General features: G+C 31.1%; 2 protein-coding genes across 2 annotated transcripts; both read right to left on the bottom strand.

Moving 5' to 3' along the window:
- Positions 1 to 862: 862 nt before the first annotated feature.
- On the bottom strand, positions 863 to 7,670 carry LOC134701232 (uncharacterized). Its single transcript, XM_063562363.1, has 7 exons — positions 7,610 to 7,670; positions 5,150 to 5,479; positions 4,086 to 4,184; positions 3,229 to 3,354; positions 2,729 to 2,777; positions 986 to 1,011; positions 863 to 882 (listed from the first exon to the last, which is right to left on the bottom strand). Exons 1-7 carry the CDS (start codon positions 7,668 to 7,670, stop codon positions 863 to 865), a joined length of 711 nt encoding a protein of 236 aa, XP_063418433.1.
- An 8,837-nt stretch (positions 7,671 to 16,507) lies between these two features.
- LOC134701231 (uncharacterized) lies at positions 16,508 to 20,125 on the bottom strand. The gene is made up of 3 exons (XM_063562362.1): positions 19,819 to 20,125; positions 18,711 to 18,809; positions 16,508 to 17,223 (listed from the first exon to the last, which is right to left on the bottom strand). Exons 1-3 carry the CDS (start codon positions 20,123 to 20,125, stop codon positions 16,508 to 16,510), a joined length of 1,122 nt encoding a protein of 373 aa, XP_063418432.1.
- Positions 20,126 to 20,711: the final 586 nt, after the last annotated feature.

Below are 20,711 nucleotides of genomic sequence, written 5' to 3'. Positions count from 1 at the left end.
TTTTCATTTTAAGAGCAAACATGGAGAAGAAATTTAACAGCACTTGGTAACAGTATGTACCCATAATAGGTCCTGTCGGCAATTTGTCATCGTGTATCTTTCTTTCAATTGCATTTACAGGACTTTGTTTCTTATTTAAAATTAATAAAAAAAATAAAAATAAAAACATATATTTTGCTTACGGATTGCTCAGCTGGTTCATCAATGTTATCAAGCTGTTCTAAAAAAGAGAAAATAATTCACAATTCGTCAATGTTTGATTTTAACGTCATTAGTTTCCCTTTAAATAAATATATTAATATCAAAGAAACTGTTCACATCTGTTAAACTGTACAGATTTGAAATTTTGTATTTGCGCCAAACGCAAGTCTCGTCTAAAAACACTCATCAGTGACGCTCTTATCAAATAAGTGAAATAGCAACAAAAACAAATACGCAGTTGATGAGCATTGTAAATAAAAAAAATCGTTAAAGGGGTGATAATTCAATGCAATTTGAAAAACGACCGTCGTTCATAATTCTGGTTTGTTTTTAAATAGAAACTATCCTTATTTAATACTCAGTTAGAAGAACGGAGAGACATAATATGTTGTTTTTGGCAAGGTGAATACAATTGATGTTGTTTTCTTGATTGACTATTGGACAATTATATTTTCAAAAGTTACCGATTTTTTGTATTCCGTTGCCTTAATAAACCTGTTTTATTTGCAGTATTTGTCTTATTTTCTATATACGAAAATTTTTAAACATTCGTCTAAAAAGGGGTATGAGGACATGCTATCATTTTATGTAGACGGGAATTGATTTGATTATATTTTGACATTTAGTTTTATTCGTGACTTATTAAAAACATCAAACAACCTTATTGAACTACAAGTAAAACTGTAATGATATAAAGCTAATGCATAGAGTATAAACTTAGTTTGCAAAGCGACGTAGCTAAAGATTACACAAAAATGTAAATAAATATGTTTTATATATATACCTCTAGTATCTTCAGCTAAAATAATCCTGCAACAAATTTAGTTTTTTGCTATTTAAAAATGTTTAGGTATATATATGGTATTAATGTGATTTTTTTCGACTTTCTTTTACTTATAAAAAGAAGATATGGTATGATTGCCAATGAGACAACTATCCACAAAAGACCAAAATGACACAAACATTAACAATTATATGTCACCGTACGGCCTTCAACAATGAGCAAAGCCCATACCGCATATATTCAGCTATAAAAGGCTCCGATAAGACAATATAAAACAATTCAAGCGAGAAAACTAACGGCCTTATTTATGTAAAAAAAATGAACGAAAAACAAATATGTAACACATAAACAAACGACAACCACTGAATTTCAGGCTCCTGACTTGGGACAGGCACATACATAAATAATGTGGAGGGGTTAAACATGTTAGCGGGACCCCCCTAACTTGGGACAGTGGTATAACAGTACAACATAAGAACGAACTATAAAAATCCGTTGAAAAAGGTTTAACTCATCAGATAGACAAAAAATAAAAGTGCTATATTTTGCAACCATTGATGCTACACAAATTACTGTAGCATTTCAGAGATACTTAAAACATTTAAAATATGATTCGAATACCCATTGGTAGAGTCATGGGTATTTATAAATAGAAAATGTGAAACAAAAACGCAAAAGTTTTTGTCTTTTCGACCGTGTTTAAAGGTATCCAATGAAATATTCAATATACCTTATACCTAAAAAAAAATGAATATGCGCATCGATGCTGTTAAATCAATGGTTGCGAATAGTGAAATTAAAATCCTCAATTTGAAAAATGCACATATGCACAAATGTTATCATGAGTTAGTACTTATATTAACCCTTAAACATGACGAGTGTTAACTGATGATAGCAGGAGCAGGATCTGCGTACACTATCGAATCCCTAAGTTTACACCAAGATTAATGTTGCTCAGGCCTTTCATTTTTTAGTCATGGCATTGTCAGAGGGTGTCAGACCTCTGAGTTGGATTGTCTTTGTCGTATTTTTCTCTTCTATTTTGCTTTAAACAGTTACTATGATTCGCATTAAATGGACACTCTAAAAATGTTATAAACTACAAGGAGACATATTTAACTACATGTATGTAGACAATCGTATGTTGATATGCCTGTCATTCATTTATCTCTAGTTGCTGTCTATTTATCCTATTAATGTTATATGTTTCTACCAGATTAGTATCGTTTTTTTTCCCGTTGTATTTGATTTGTTGTTCGGTTAGACTTTGACAATATCTGCATTTACATATTAAATGAAAGTACAGTGGTCACCGTAAACATCTCATTTTAACTGTTTTACAAACAAGTATGTTTACACAGCTTTAATCACTTATGGAAATGAATAGGTCAAACAAGAAAAACATCCGTTATGAATTTCATTTTTCAAATTTTTATTTCTTTCGATTTGCTTTTTTTTTCTTTTGAACTTAGAGACATCGGGGTCAATTTACATCAATTTTACATCGACGGGACTTAAGAATTACCTCGACTTAACCGAGAATTTCAATCATCCATCTTCAACTCATCAGAGATTTAAATGCATTGATCAAACTGGAATTATGACGGGACCAAGAAATTACTTCGACACATCCGAGTTTTCGACACAACCGAGTTCGACAAAACAAGGTTCGACTGTATATGTTTGTTCCCTATAAGACTTTTCGTGTAAGTAATTTAAATAATTTTAAAAATGAAAGTTTACCTTTCTGCATCTCCTCTGAATGACACAACGAAGAATTTCATTCCCCTACCTACAAACATTTTGACAAAATTAGACATTTTGTTATCTTTTCATAGCATTGACACAATTATTGCTGAAAGAGTAAAATGATATTTTAAGTATTTCATTGCAGTACTGGCAATTTGTCACGTGCAACTGTATTATCTCTTCAAAGGTACATAATATTTCCAATTTTTTACCATTTTAATTGAAATGTTTAGTTTTTTTGAATGTATCAGTCAGCATTTTTTTAAAACATAAGCTATGATAATATGACGTCATAATGAAATATAGTATATTTTCGATCGTAATTTTTACTCAATGCATTAATATAGGATAAAACTTTTATTTGTTAAACAAACTTGCAAGCTGAGTCATAACAACGATGGTCTTACGTTTAGAATTATAATATTTTAATTTGTGGTATTTTTTTATTTTTTTCAATTTTTGATATATGGCACTTTTATAGCATTTTTTCTTACCTAAAGTTCCCCACTTTCTTCGAGCAATTAATCCAAGAATAGCCATTAATATCACAAGCAGAAACACAACCACCAATGTTATCGTTAATTTAGAGTTAGGTTTTGAATGTCTTTGGTTGGCTGGTACTACAATAGATATATACACTTTTCAACTATACAAGACAAATTTAAAATACGATTTAATAGATCTTCAAGTACTAAATAAGTACATGACATGTACATTTAATAATAATCCGTCAACAGATTGCATACAAGTGTTCAAAAATACTACACAGATTTTAAAATAAAAGTGTAATCAAGCTTCAAATACTGAATAATTTTATGACGTGTATATTGAATTAGATATCGTATTTAAGATTTAATGCCAGCCATCGTATGACACTCCAATTCAACATCATATCTTATTTCGAGATACAATATATCAGGTATGACTGCACGTGCTATGCATGTTACTTATTAATAAATGCATGAATATCAGCTCTTTGGTTGGGTTGTTGTCTCTTGGACATATTCCTAACTTCTATTCTCAATTTTATAGCAAAACCAACGGAAGTTTTTAATTCATCTCTTGATTTTGTGGCTGAAGCATGGAAATGTAAGCATAAGAATTTACTGCTTCTTGTTATATATTTTGGGAAAGAAAAGCGTTATATAAAATTATCCTTATTTTGTATTTGCCCCAGACGCACGTTTTGACTACAAAGGACTCATCAGTGATCGCTTGCTCATTTCAACTCGTAGTGCCTTAGCTTTTTGTTGAGCTATTGGCGAATTCACACTTGATCATCCATTATAGTATATTGAACAAAATAAATCCTTATATTAATATCGTGCTAACCTGGTTCAAATGTACTTACATTGAGAACTGGTTTCCTTGACATTAATTTGAATGACTGGTGCGTTTCCAAGTTTCCTTCCTCTTCCATAACCAATTCTACTTATTGTAACAACTTCATCTTAGAATGTAAAAAAAGTGTTTTATCACAATATATGAACATTGTCTACTTAGTATTCCACATTTATAACTATTAAGTGTCAACAATGTAATAGTTTGGTACTCGTGGACTTTTGGTCGACCAGGCAAATACAAACATCATATATACCAGGTTTAACTATATGTGCAATCGTAGCGCGTTCCGTCTACAAAAGTCACACTAATGACATTCGAATATATTAAACAAATTGAAGGTCGATTTAAGACCGAATTTGAAGTGCATCGAGGACCAAAAATTCCAGAAGGGATTCCAAAATACCGCTTAGGTTTAATTTTTCTCTCAAAGAAAATCCTAACGCTCTCCCTCTCTCTTATCTCTATAAAACACTACTAAAATTCAACACCCATTTTTTCCTGAGGAGATAGAAAGGGAGCAGTACACATAACGTTTTTCATAAGATTGTGAACGTATATCCTTGTTGATTTCTCTTTTTGTCTCTTGTTTTTTTCAGCATTCATACAATATCTTTTTATTTGCATCGTATTCTATATATCTAAGACAAATATAAAAAAGGACAATCGAAACATTGGAAATTTTTCAAACTAAATGCCTCGAAAATATTACATTGTCAGCTTGAAATGTCTTTAAAATGTAATCTAAACAATTAAATTAGTCTTAAGAATCGACAACCCAAGCTGTGTATAAACTATAAAATCGTTCCAAAGTTGACAAAAGATGTTCATGTTTCTTCTTATAAATCTATTAGTTAATTTGTTAGAAGGTTTCTATAATACGAAATGATTCCAACATCTCTATAGAAAAATTCTGAATTCATATGTTAAAATAAAGTAAACAATAAAAAACACATTGCTATTCACATGTTTTGTATCCGTGAAATTTTGTATTAAGGTTTTGAACTTTTAGTCCTATTTGTGTACGTACTGAAGCACCTGAAATTTAATTACGATTTGAATTGATATACATACCTAATAATGAAACGGTATACCTAGTTTCATTAAATGTTCCGTTATCATGGTCATTGAAACATCTGCAAATATACAGCCCTGTATTGACCGTTTGGAAATTTAAAATAGTCAAGTCATAGTTTCCATTTTTCGCCTGCACGGAATATTTAGACATGTTGAGTTTTGGGTTTTTAAGAAAATTCGAAAAATAAATCACTGCTTGTTCGTTTGTAAAATTGCTGCCATTTGGTCCCAACCAACTTCTCATAACTCCGGAGCTCACACATTTCAATATTACTCGTTCTCCTCTTTGAACCCTGACGGTGTCTATACCATTACCATTGCCAATGCCTGCGAATAATGAAGGTACAAACACAAATGTCACTTCATTTGATTCTTATGATAAGAAAATTGATGATGAAATAAAAAAGAAAACATGATGAATACGCGGGAAAAAATGTGATCTGTTTTTGAATTTCATCATTATTAAGTTACAGTGATTTCATTCTTTATATCGTTTGTCTAAATCACTATCACTGCTGTCGGACTTGTAGAAGCCAAATATTACCATTTGACACAATATTAACGATATGATCAAAATACAAGATGGGCATATCCAAAATGAGAAAACAATGCAAACGGGACATTAAAAGTGTGAGTAACTGTATATAATGTTGTAAAATAAATCGTTTTTTGTTTGTCATAAAATAGAACATTAAAGTATTATCTCATCTACAAGGATTCAATCGTTAATTATATCCCCATTTCAAAATCACTGCGTGATTGTATGGAATAAAGAAAAAAAAAAAAAATGCTACAGACAAAATAGATAACTACAGTCATTAATTAAACAAATAAGTCGGAAAAGAAACAAATTACATATTCCACCAGTTTGAGAGTGCAAAGAGGGATAATCGAAATCATGATAACGTTTATGAAAAAAGAATTCTAATCTTGTGGTTAACCTATCAACATATTGAGGAATTGTTATAACATTTGCAATTCCTGTTAATTTTAATTTGATTTTATTTATATATTACCAGTAATGATTTGTGAATGAAATGTGATTGCCATCAAAATTAATACTGGTGACATTTTCAAACACTATCAACTGTGCCTGAAAAAAAAAATATGAAATAAATATATTTTGCTAATTTTGCTATTTTGCTAGTGATCAATGCAGACATTCAAATTTAAATTTAATATAAAAAAAAGTTATATAATTCATTTGTTACTTACTGCTACTTGTACGGTTTTTATTCAATAAGGAAGTTTCATTTATGATTTTAACCTTTCCTATATATTTCAGGATATTTCCCCAGATGATGTAACTTTGACATTTAAGTGTTGCATGCAGTGCTTTTTGCGTTTTATGGTTTCCTGTTGTTTATTCGTAAAAGTGTTTTCTGTTAAAGTATTTATCAGGAGAGATTGATATATTTTCTTTAGAGATATTGCAGTTGCAAGTAATTTGTATATAAAATTAATTATTTTATACACCGATAAGACCATCTGTGTACATGAATATCGCCCCTTTTTTCCTTTTGTTGAGCAAATCGAAATTCAAGGAATACGACCAGTAACCATAGTATGCAAAACACACATTTTGCAATTCCAAGTAAAAAAAACAAAGTATAGAAATTGCTTAAACAAAAAGAGACAAAATATATGAGAGGAGATAAAAACGAATGAAAAAACATATAATTAACAATATTGGCATCTCACGAGACATCCACAGCTAGTTGGGTATTCAAACCACAAACCTAAAAATTTGATAAACCATGTTTCGACTAGAAAATAGATAGCGTTTCTGATAATTTTTGCTTTTGAAACTGTAAAAACTTATGTCTTAGGCTTTAAGAACAACTTTTAGTTTCTATTTGTGTGTTAACATTTTTTTCTTTCTTAGAACTGACAGTAACTTTTTTTATAGCTTTTAGCATCGCGACGGGTACCACATGTCGAGCAAAATCTGCCTAACCTCTGGATTTTTTTGTGCTTAGTCATTAGTTTTCAATGTTGTCTTTTAAGTATTACTGAGGTTTTTTTCTTTTTAAACCATGCTGTTGTCAGATTACTTTTGATTTATAAATTTTAATGTTCTTCTCGTATCTTTCACTTCTCGTATCTTTCACTTCTCTCTTACATTAACATTATATTTGCATTGTATTATTGATCACATACGTTTAACAGTAAACGAGTTTGTAAGGTATAATGACTTATGAACAAGAAATGAATAGAAAGTTGAAACTCCTTTATCAATTTCTGTAATGCCGTTTCTGATCACTTTTATCATCATATTTGAAGTTTTGATGATCTTGGCTACTGAACGTCCAATGACAAATAACCTGCACATCAGGGACAATAACGTTTTCCTGTAATATTAACTTTTACCGTAGCTGTTTTAAACAAGATCGACAGACTGAACAGAATCTTTACTTTTTTTTCACAAGGTCGGCTGCAAGACAAATATAACCCTACTTGGACTCGTTATTCGAACTCCGACTCTATCAGTTATTGTTTTAAGTTCTAAATTGTCCATTTTTAGCGAATAATACGCAAATACAAATTTTAAAGTCTTTGTCTTGACCAAATGATGTTGGAACTACAACAACACCAACAACAGAAACAGCAATCTGTATTTAAAGAGGGAGTCAAGTATGATAATAATGACCAATACAACTTGATAACATGTGATGAAAAAATAAACTTGATGACATAATCAGTTATACAGCTAGGTTGATTTCAATAGATGATCTGTTATTTTATATTTGCAAGAACTAACATTTGTAACATTTCTTAACGGGATTGGCAAATTATTCCACAAGAATGGTCCAGAATGCATGAAATATTTTCTGTTGTTTTGGTTTCGGGAGTATAAGGTTTCCTTAAACAGCATTTCTCAAGGGGTATGGACATCTGAACTTGGAACAGATGCCCTCTCTCACTTGAGGCAAATACGTTACCACGAGACCACTTAGCTGTCAATTGTGATTATGACTTCAATGTTTACACTATGTGACCTTATTCACAACTTATCATCAGTTTGTATCATAACGTAAGTGGTTTTACTTTGCATATTTTACATTTTCATTTTAATATTCAAATTGTTAATATATATTGACAACCTAGAGTATCCTTATTTTTATTATTGAAATATATTATATAATAAATAACAAATACAAAAGTTCACGTAAATTGATAAACAATGAAGTTGAACCCTTTTTTTACGTATAGATGTCTGAAAAACTTAACTTTATATATACTGAGTGCCAATGAAAACGCAACACTTTTGTTTTTCAAAAAAATCTTACAATTTTTATTTTATTTATATTAGAACTTTGTATAGTTGGTTTAAAATGACTTTTGAGACAATTGACGACAACTTTACGGTTGAGTGATTTTTGGAACAAATGCGAAGTAAGGACTATTTTGAACGGACATAAATCGAGTTCACCGCTTTTCAACATAAGCACCATTTTCACGATTTTGTCATTTAAAGCTTGGCTAATGTCATGAATTTTCCCGCCCTTATTGTAAGGAAACTGCAATAAACATTTGAGTAAATGCCAGGACTTTCTGACAACCAGCAACATGCAGTTTTGGGCATGATCCAATGAAGCCTATCACTGCATACAATTACGAGAAGACTGAAGTTGTTGCCTCTACAATAACCCAAATCATCAACAAATTCAACCAAAATGATCATTTAATGATAAGCGACATCCCGGGGTACAAAAAGCAAGAAACGCTCAGCCAGACCGATACATTTGGTCTTAGTCATATTCGATATTGACTCTGATTGGTGTACAAAGGTCACGAGAGTTCAATGGTGGTCACAGTAGATCCTTTGGAGCAATTTCAGTAAAGCACCATTGTGCAGAAATTGTTAAAAAGCAGCAAAGTCTTTTTTAGTGACATCTAAACGGCCGTAAGGCGTAAATATCGAATTCTGTAGACCAAAAATCATTCATTGTGTACCAAAAACCGTCAGTGGTGGTTTCAAAGACATGTGGCACCCATCTTGGCCGAAAGTCACGTGTTTCGCCCGATTTTGGTCCGATAGACCAAATTTTGCATCAGATTGGACATGGTTTAGACGATGAAAACCACCACCAATATCCTAAAGTCAGCTTGAGTTTGATATGCGGAACAAGTGGAACAACATTCCTCGAGATCACATTAAGCGTCCAGGATGATTAGTTCTACGGCGCTATCGAGATTGCGCTGCACAACGGGGTTGTAACATGTTTTGTTAGGACTGTAAGTTGATGATTCGACATTGGATGTTTCGTTTACCTATAGCGTCTGAAAGATGACAATGAGACATTTTTGTTTGATATCGATCTATTGTTAGAATTGTTAATTTTCAAGAACAATTTATTTTGAAAGATTATCATTTCTAATATAAATTTTATTTTTGAAAAACCAAGTGTTGCGTTTTCATTGGCACTCAGTATATATTGATTATATAAATTACGTATCTACAATAAAGCTACTGCAGATAAAAGATACAAAAGCATGCATATAAATTAAAATCGTCCCCATGAAATTATTTCATATTATGTTAACGCTATTTACCTGGTCGTCTCCACGCACAATACATCATAAAATTTATGTTTTTTTAATAAATGTATTGACAATTTTTAGGTGAATGTAGTTTTGTTCTCGATTTTATACATGTTTATTATATATAATTTCCGTGTATTGGTAATTTGTTGACATCATTGACCCTTACAACTTCCGAGAGGGCTTTTATTATCAATGGGAAGTTTTTAAATTCAATAGACAAAAAATTAAATCCATACAATTGTTATCATGTATATCGTATAGGTTTTTTGGTTTATTGTTGTCTACATTAATCAGACCGTTATTTTTTGTTGTTCAAGGTCTTATGGTGAATAATCGGGAAAACATGAACATGAACAACTGATAAAAAATTAGCATCTCTTTGATGGCATATTATAAAAATTGCATTGACTGGTTGCATTGTATTAATTTTGTTACAAACTTTAATTTATAGCAAGCAAACAAGTGACAATGGTACACATTTACAATTGTTTTAATTACAATAATGATATTTGAGTTATTTGACAATATATAATAATTTGTTTTACATCTACTTTCTGTCGCTCAATAAATCACATAAAAAATAAACAAGTTACATAATACAAAAGGTGACGAATTTGCAATTTTCAAATTCGTTTTACATATTTGATCACATGACAACTATAGATTATACAAATTATAAAGTAGTAGCAGAATTGATGTTGTAAAATTATAAGAAACCTTTATAACATTAAACATGAACATGCATGCAGAGTTTATAAATTTTCCATATATCTTTTATCAAACAAATGGAGATTATAAAACAACAGACTCGCCGCGATAAAGCCTTTTTGTGCTAATGCGGCGTAAAGCAAACAACAATCAATCAATCAATAAAACAACAGACAATACTTGTTCTACACCATACATTATTCCCTTTTGCATCTGGAATTTTATACAGCATATTGTCACACTCTAGAAAGCTTTCAAGGAATGTTATAGTTTTAGGCGTTTTATTACTTTTCCTACCCTTTTGTGTGCCTTTCGAAGGTTATCTTGAGAACTATTCTTAATTAGCTTAACGAACTACAAATATAGAAACCTCTAGATTTAAATTGATCAAAACTGGCATCAATAAAGGTTATCAGTTGTCCTGCTCAATTAATCTTGATATCTTTGTTTTAAACAGGTTTATAGTATGTGCACATTGATACACTGCCGATGTTTCTTTATTTTTATGTTATCTACGAAAGCCCAGAAGGATCATGCGAGATCCGATATTCGAAATTCGAGATTCAAATATCTTGATTTCGAGATTCGAAATTCGAAATTCTATATCCAGCGTAACCAATCAGAAGAAAGCTTATAAGTTTTGAAATTTTTTAACCAATGAAATATCTTATCACAGAAAAAACTAACAAAATGTAGCGACTGAATAAATATCCCGCGTATATCAAAATTAACCACATTAACAAACATGTGGGTAAACTTTCCACAAATGCAAAGATTCCCATCACCAACATACTTAAATTTCTTTTCGTTGAGACTTGGGTTTTTTCCCCTTTGATACTATTTATAAGTTCTAGGTTGGTTAGTGAGAGTAGTTGTATGACAAGTTCTTGTTTTGGTTATAAATATAGATGGGTAAAATATGCTCGTGAAATACTTTGGCGGTTTAAAAGGTGGGGTCCCGTTATATTATATAAAGAAAATTTGCGGGCGTCATTTATCGAAAGTGCTCGCTCACAGTAACTACGACAGTTTTGCAGTTTATTGTGTCATAAGAATGTGTACATATATGATTATGAATTGTTTAATTATAGTCCATTTAAATGTATGGGACAAATGTGTTTGTATTTATAATATGTTGGTTTATAATGTTATTAAACATTGCTTACTAGAAAAGAAAAACGAAGTTACTGCGAGCAACTAAACCTATATCTAGAGTTTTGTTTTATTTATTATACCAAGGATTTAGTAAAGAAATGTTTTAAATTCGGACGAGCATGGCGAGGGAGAATTTAAATTCTTAAACCTCAAAAGTTGACACCGTTTTTATAGAGTCGTAATGACTAATTGCCTTTTTTTACTAGAAATATATATATAATTAATTAACGGTGTTCGGGATTTTTTAGCTAAGTTTTATTTTAGCAAGGGTCCCTTCTCAAAAGTTTCCCTATTTAAAAGTCTTGTTTTTGCTAGCTCTGTTACTAGTGTAAGTGGAATTTCCCTTTGTCTAAAATTATTTGACAGAGTACTGCATCGTTTAATCTTGTGTTTTACATCTTTAATGTTTTGCAGTTTCCAACTTATCATAGCCTCTATTTATAAGTTTATTATCCAAAGTCGAAAGATGTTTGTTGAGATCAGCGTCGTTGTTATTGTTTCTTATGTGACGAATTGTTAGAAGTATTAGGCTATGATAAGTTGGAAACTGCAAAAAAACATTAAAGATGTGAAACACAAGATTAAACGATGCACTACTCTGTCAGATAATTTTAGACAAAGGGAAATCCCAGTGGGCACTCAACGTTGAGACAACGTTGAAATTTGGTTGAAATCTGGTCGTGACGTTGATCGACCTAAATTCAACGTTGATCTAACGTCATGGTATTCAACGTTGACTTCACAACGTTGTTTCAACGTTGAATTTACGTCGTTAAAATCAACGTTTAAACAACAACGTTAATTCAACGTTGGGTTAACGTCAGTCAATCGCGACAGAAAAATCTTATTGTCAAAATTGAGGGTACAGATATATTGGATGAGCAGATCGAACAAGGAGCAGTGCTGCAGTATTATAAACGATTTGATAATAAGTGTCTAGTCTAGAATTTATAATACTTATAAGGGGGTCCACTGACTGCCATAAGAGTGAGGACCGTGAGGGGGTTTCCTCCTGTCATGCTTCCATGATCCCTATATAATCAATCATTTTTCCCACAAAAAAGGGGTAGGCCGAATTGCATTGTTTAGGCATGGAAAGGAGTTTTGGACAAGAACAAGTGGTCAGGAGACAACACCAATAACAAATCGGCTTTTTTCAAATTAATTTTGTTTCGTGTTTATTTTTAAAAAAATCAATTCTTACCAATTATTAAGAAGATCTAATTTTGATTTGATAATTTTGTATATTTTGGGAGATCTCAAAACCTGTTCATGCTATTTTATGTATATCTGTATAAATATGATATATTCTTATAGTTTATATTTTTTTTTAAATCAAATTGATTTTTTTAAATGTTTTCATTCAATTAAATAAATAGGTGAAATTATTTGGTATTTTTATTTAATTATTTTTACCGACTGATATTTAATATATAAACTTTTGAAAAATATCATCGATGTACAATGTAATCATAATAAGTTTTTAAATTTTCGCGGTTTTTCAACTGGAGTTAATATTTACATTTGGATGCGCACGCAAGCACGCGCACCTCTTTTTAACATCCGTTTAGAAAAATTTGAAAATCATCCTCGAGAAATTATCGCACCAGACTGATGAACAAATAGTGAACAACTGCGTCTAACGAATTTAAAGAAGATAGAAGACTTTTCTGTTTAAACCTCGTTATTAGCGTAAGTCTATTTTACAGTTAAATTAATGAAGAATCATATTATAAACAAACACATTTAAATTATTTATCAGATTATCTGCATATGTTTACCTTCACAGAAATTATGACAAGGTCTTATCTTACTGAATCTGATTCAGTTTCATGTCAAAACAGTGTAATGATTTGATTGCATATATCCTCTAATTAGCAAACTAACATAAAACATATCTAGCCATGCACAGAGTCAGTAATATCAGAAAAAGGGGGAGGGGTGTCATCGAAAACTAGCCATTCGTTCCAATACAACTCGATATGGTGTGTCTGACACACATAGAAATGGTCTGCTCTTAAACACTTATTTTTCTTTAAATATCTCTCATCTTTGATAGTTTTATCTGTATATGAACATTATGGTTATTGCAAAACACAGATCTGGTTTACAGGATTCATGCTTTTGTCTTGTTATTGATGCAAGCTGGTACACTTGTTTCAAATGAACATGTTGTTTTCTATGATTTAAAATATTTTTTTTATAATTGGTAGAATTTGATAACATTTCAGGCTTGTAAAAGTACACAACTTTATTTATGTAATTCAAATTTATGTTATTTCTTTTCCATGCTTTCAGATGCTGTTCTAGTCTGCCACAAAGAGACACCAGAATCCAAAATATCCGAGCAGTGATCAGGACCTTTGAAGTGTACCCCACAGAGAGCAGAAGGAGTTTCTAGGCCAAAAGAATGAATCATTAAAACAAAATAAATTTTTCATTTTGAAAACCTCTTTTTTTTAAATTTCTATAGTTAATTTAGTGCCAGTAAAAAAGGCAGTGAAATTTAGAAATACGTTATTTGGTGCATCTTTTTTCCCCGGTTTGCTCAATTGTATCGGGTGTATAGATAATGATTGAATGAGTAAACAGCTTGGTGATGGTATGGTTTGTTCCAAATGCCTTCAAGATAAATTAAAAAAAACATACGGTATACCCTCAAAAAGACAAATTTCAGATCATCAAGTATCAATAAAAAAGAAAAAAAGACAATAAAAAAGAAGTAAATACATGAAATTTCGGATTACAAAAACTTAAAATGAGAACATTTTATTTTATTTTAATGGTCCTGCTATGTATTCACATAAAACAAAGAAGGCTTTTGTGTCACTGTGTGAAATTTGCTGCATTTACATGATTTTGTTTAAGTTGGAAAACTTGATCAACCAGAATCAAACTAGTGTGTTAGTAAGTTTTTCCTTTTTCCATTGCTTTGAGAAATTGATGTGCTAGAAAAGTAAGCTTTATTAAAATTGATATATTTGGTTTCAAATAAAATTTTGATATTGTAACTGTCTCTTCTCTTCGTTTCTGATTGTTATTGTCTACTATTCTCTTTTGGAGTCCCTTGTTGAGAAAGGAACTGTTGATGGACACTAACTTGAAAGTGGCTTTTTCATTTCAATATTCAGGTATCTTGTTATTGTATTTGACCACGTGCCAAAAAGGATTAATGTACACCCAAAACCATAACTTCAACCAACCTACAAATGACCCAACTACAACCTATCTCGACCTGATTTCAATCTAAACCAGACCTGATTTCAACGTAAACCCGACCTGATTTCAACCAAAACCCGACCTGATTTCAACGTCACTGGACCCGATTTCAACATGTTATCAATGTCATTACAACGTTGAAACTGAAACGTTGATTCAACGTCATTACAACTTTCAAAACTAACCTAAGTTTCAACGTTGTAACAACGTTGAAGACTGACTTTGGATCAACGTTGATACAACGTTTTGTGCCTGCTGGGATTCCACTTACACTAGTAACTAAATATAACCCTACAGTTATAAATCTTAACAGAGCTATTAAGAAGCATTGGCAAATTTTGCAAAGAGATGAATATTGTAAAACAATATTTAAACAGATGCCTATCATTGCGTATAAACGCAGTAAAAATTTAAAAGAGCACCTAGCAAAAACAAGACTTTTAAATAGGGAGACTTTTGAGAAGGGACCCTTGCTAAAATAAAACTTAGCTAAAAAATCCCGAAACACCGTTGATTAATTTTATATATATATATATATTTCTAGTAAAAAAAAGGCAATTAGTCATTACGAATCTATAAAAGTCAAGTCTTGAGGTTTAAGAATGTATGTTGGTGATGGGAATCTTTGCATTTGTGGAAAGTTTACCCAAATGTTTGTTAAAACACATTTCATTGGTCTAAAGTAAATTCACAAGTTTTCATCTGATTGGTTACACTGGATATAGAATTTAGAATCTCGAATCTCGAAATTAAGATATGAATCTCGAATTTCGAATGTCAAATTTCGAACTTCGGATATTGAATCTCGAATTTCGAATATCGGATCTCGCATGGTCTTTCTGGGCTTTCGTAGTTATCTATAAAAAGTATTACAAAATACAGAATTCAAATTCAAATTTTAAAATGTTGAAGTCCATAAACGAACAAAATCAAATGATATATATCAACGGACCAAGGAAAAAATCAACTGACATATTCCACGAACAAGCATTTTCTAGAGAAACTTTTTTTAAAGCTAGCTAAACCTCTCACTTGTATGACACGTGTTTATTGTTCAATTATAATTACAAGTACTACATGTACAAACAGACACAATTTTTCGTATTTTTTTATGTAGATTAGACCGTTGGTTTTCCCGTTTGAATGGTGTAACACTAGTAATGTGCAGGGCCCTTTATAGCTTGCTGTTCGGGGTGAGTATACGCTCCGTATTGAAGACCGTACTTTGACCTATAATGGTTTTCATTTATAAATTGTGACTTGGATGGAGAGTTGTCTTATTGACATTCATACCACATCTTCCTATATCTACTAACAATATGTTTATATGACCATTATTGGGATCCAGAGGCTAAAATTATGTAAGCATACATCACGGAAATTTAACGTGACTGACGAACCATTTCGAACAAAGCAGACCAACTTTGATAAAGAAAGTGTATATTGTGTGACTATGTTAACACGTCATCTCATCTGTATTGCAATCTGTTTCTTTTTAATGAAAGTGCACGTGTTTGAAATCTCAAATAATAAAAAAATTAACACCGTATGCATGAGAATAACATAAACACAATATACAACAAAGGTTTCCCCTTTTATCAGTTTTTAACTTCTCGGAATACCAATCTAATGTTCCTTTTGTAATATAAAAAAAACATAATTTACATAATAAGCTGACTTCCTTTTTTCTCTGTTTGTGCATGTTATTGTTTTGTGAATACATATTCAATTTTCTATGCGATTGTAGATAAATAGCCATGGTGCTCTATCACCCTGATCACCTTTCATTGTTTGACTTGTAATAGGGAAAACCACAGTATTTGCATATACGCTAGTTAAAGTTGTGGTGCTAACGTTACATGTCTTTAATTCATGAATATGATTTTGAGCTAAGTTTATTGGTTCGTATGTTTTTTCAGATCCATCTGTTTTCCTTGATAATGAGTCATTGGTAGAACTGATGCTTGAAGTTGCTGATTGGATTGAATGTGTATCAATGTCATAGACACTAGCTGATGGCATGGTATTTCCAGCATTCTTTCTATGTTCCTGAGTAGGATTTTGATCCAGGTTTATTGATTGGTATGTATTTTCAGATCCTTCTGTTTTCCTTGATAATGAGTCACTGGTAGAACTGTAGCTTAAAGTTGGTGATTTGGTAGAACTTGTATCAATGTAGGTCCTAGAGAAATTCATTACAGACGTTCGGCATCTTGTATCGTCACGCAAGGTCTCAATGTTAACAACATTATAGTCAATGATGCCTATTTCATCATACTGAACCTCTCGAGGAACGTCCAAGAAATCCTCCGATGCTTTCTTACGTGTTTTGTAACAATAAATATTTGAACAGATTAGACATACAAGAATGCCTCCTATAAAACTACCTGATAACTTCCAAAAGTCATTATTCATTGTCGAAGTACATGAACAAGGAATATCTGAAAGAAAATAATGTGAAGATTTCAATTATCTACAGAAAAAAAAACTACGGAGCCCAAAGGCAAATTTAAAACGGAAATTCCTAAACAAATGGCAAAATCAAAATCTCACCAATCACACCAATACTCAAATGATAAGAAGACTACTTTTGCCGAATCATCTTCTTTAATCAAACATCTAAATATGCCAAACAATGCAGTTCCAATGTCAATAAAAAGAAATTCGCTACTCAGTTTTAATATGACAAAAGTTGGAACAAAAAGACAAAAAAAATAATATGTGCTTGCATTTGAAATATTAGCATTTGAAGTTTTGGAGAGAAAATATCCTCTTTTGATTTTCCATAGCTTTATCATTGACAAGTTTATGTTCTCAAAAAAAAATAATAACAACGATTTTATAAGACTTTTAAAGATGACTTATAATGAAACATGTAAATGATTTGTAAAAAAAATGGGGGTCAATGATCAAAATGATTTACGGCTTTCTAATAATAAAACCAGAGAATTCGAAAATCCGACAAAAATGCCAAAACATGACAAGCGGACATCCTAAAACGTATCCGCATTTAAACAGATTTAGGTCAAAAATTGAGGACAGCGATTAAAAACTCATAATCCTAAAATAGTTTCGTTGAATGTGATATATGTTATAAACTCATATGATAAAAGTTTGTTTTAATGCATTTAACTTAAAATTAAAGTTAATCAAACTTTGTTCAAATTGGTAATAAATTTCTTACTTATCATGACCATCATTATATTTGATGTAAGGTCAACATTTGCAAATGTTGTGTTAACATATTACATATAACAAGAAATTAAAACAATTAATTGGAAGTCATTACACATTTCCTTATACTTTAATTTGCTACAGATTCATTGTTAACTTATTAAACAAAATTCACACCAAAGAAACCAGAGTTCAAGAAATGCAGTTTCGATGTTAATACTGGTGACCTTGTTAAGAAGTTTCGGATGCATACACAGTAACGCTTTTGTATGTGTTTATTGACTCGAGGGCATACAGAGCATATACTTGTTTAATTATTTGTTTTTAATTCTATACGTTCATTACTTCTACATGTTCTATGTTAACTGAATAGTCAAATACTGATGACTTAATCAAACGATCACAGTGTTCATTAATTCTATACGTTGCAAGTTAAAAAATGTTATAGTGTTTTTAGTTTAGAGTTTATTGTGATCACACAATACTGTGTTTACCAATTCTTTTCATAAACTGTTTTGTATAGTAATTATCTTACATTTGGGCGGCCTGAAAATCACTTATTTCACCAAATCCGAATATTAGATTTGTTATACACATGAATAGATGAACATTTTGATTTAACGACTTTAAACTTAGAAATTTTAATGTGTTGAAATTGTCTTTATGCAGTGTTCGGTGTTAATATGATAAACACGTTTATATATAATGATTTTGATTCAGTGTAAAATGACAAGGAACTCTTGTTTTTGATCACCTTCTGTCATTTGTGTTGCGTTTGTTTCCCAATCTGTAGTAGCATTTAAAACAGAATTGCTTCCTTCGTCGTACATTATTGTTCTACTCGGTGACGTATCTGAAGTAAACAAAAAGGTATTATTTATTATATTTATTGTAACTAAACTTGCTTAAAGAATATAGTTATGTCTTTTAGATAACAATTAATACCCTTTATAATAAATTTTTATCACATAATATTAGAGTGTCATCACTTTTTTTGTGTTTTATATTCCAAATACTTAATTACAACATGAAGTTCACCTTGCACAAAACTATGTATTTATTTACAATATATCAAAATCAGATACAATTTTTAAAAAAAATATTCCTTTTGCAGTATATGTCTTCCTCTTATGCTCCGAGAAACTGTCTGTTAACCAATCCCAATCTCAATGTGTATATATTTACTTAAAACATCGCCATTGTAGCCGCTAGAAGGTTTCATCCCCGGTGGTATCAACAATTCAGTGGCCAACACTCAATGAAGTGTTCACTTATTGTATAGAATTACTGTTTATAACATGTTAATTTATCGATAGTGTTGTTTTTTTACTTCAAGTAAAGACATCGGTAGGTTCATTTGATACATTGCATTGTAATCGGCACAAAAATACTCCGTTCTAATTTATTGAATATACATGCAAAGAGAACAATATCTTGCAAATACTTAATTGAACTTTTGCCTTAAAAGGTATTATTGATATTAACAAATTCTAAAAAAGACATATGAAACATAAAACAGTTACGTCTTGTTAAGTTAAGTTATTTTACATTTATTTTCTTGTTATGAATACAAAACCGTACATTTTGAATGAAATTACGTGCAGAAGCCCTTAAACTATTCACATGCAATTCAGACATTTCAATGTGTAGCTGGTTTGTAACGGAAAGAATCTTCTTAATATTCATGCTACAACTCTTTATAACTTTATTGCATGCATATATAGGTAATCAAGCAACCTTAAAAAAGTTTACAGGAATAGGAATTTGAGGTTACCCTATTAATGATTGAAAGACATTATTTGTCGTATTGCATTACTGGTATAATAGAGTATAATCAAGCTTATTTAAGATATAATACAAACCTTTCAAAGAGACGTTAAACTTAGTCTCGTGAAATCCTCCATTATTTACAAATCTGCATACATAAAAACCAGTATTCTCTTGTCGAAAATTAAAGATATTCAAATCATAGTTTCTGTCATTACTCTGAATGAAGTATTGTGACCGGTTTAGTTTTGGGTTTTTGTTATTGTTTGAAAAATAAACAATACTTTCTGTCGATGCATTGTTGAAAGCTGGGCCTAGCCAGGATCTTGCATTTCCAGAGCCGCAACATTTCAAGACGACTTTTTCTCCTATTTGAACACCTACTGGGACTACATCATTCATAATGCCTGAAAATCAAAAATGTAAGAACAAAACGTTAAGTCGTGCTTAAGTGCAAAGATAACCGAATATAATTTTGACAACTTCATTACACGTTTTTTGGTCAATGAGATTGAAGATCCTTTCATGTTCCGAACTATCATTTTTGTGCGTACCATATAAAGGGTTGTTCCATTCATTAAATAATAATATACATTACAATACAGGTTTTCTAAGAATTATATGTAATTAAAGATTATTTTCGTCCAAAATCACCATAAGTAATCATTTGATAATAATAACATAATGTGTACTAACAACGGAACAGGCATGCATTCACAGATAACCGAGTCACTTTTGATGTTGGATGATATTGTCTGAATCAAACAAGAAAGAGGTAGAACAATGTAATCTGAAAGTAGGAATATCACGCATTCATCTATGTTTAGTTTTTTTCCTCGGTGAGATATGCAAACAGGGATATTCAAAGGCATAAGACGCGTCAAATACCATCTATTAGTTTTCGTAATTTTATAATTGATTGATTTTGTATTTCTCATTCGCAGGCTTTTTATTCATATGATTCTATGTTAATATATACCTGGCACCA

Source organism: Mytilus trossulus, unplaced genomic scaffold (assembly GCF_036588685.1).
Source record: "Mytilus trossulus isolate FHL-02 unplaced genomic scaffold, PNRI_Mtr1.1.1.hap1 h1tg000234l__unscaffolded, whole genome shotgun sequence".
Lineage (NCBI taxonomy): Eukaryota > Metazoa > Mollusca > Bivalvia > Mytilida > Mytilidae > Mytilus > Mytilus trossulus.
Note: the sequence above shows the minus strand (reverse complement) of the source record. Positions and strands in the feature narration are given on the sequence as shown.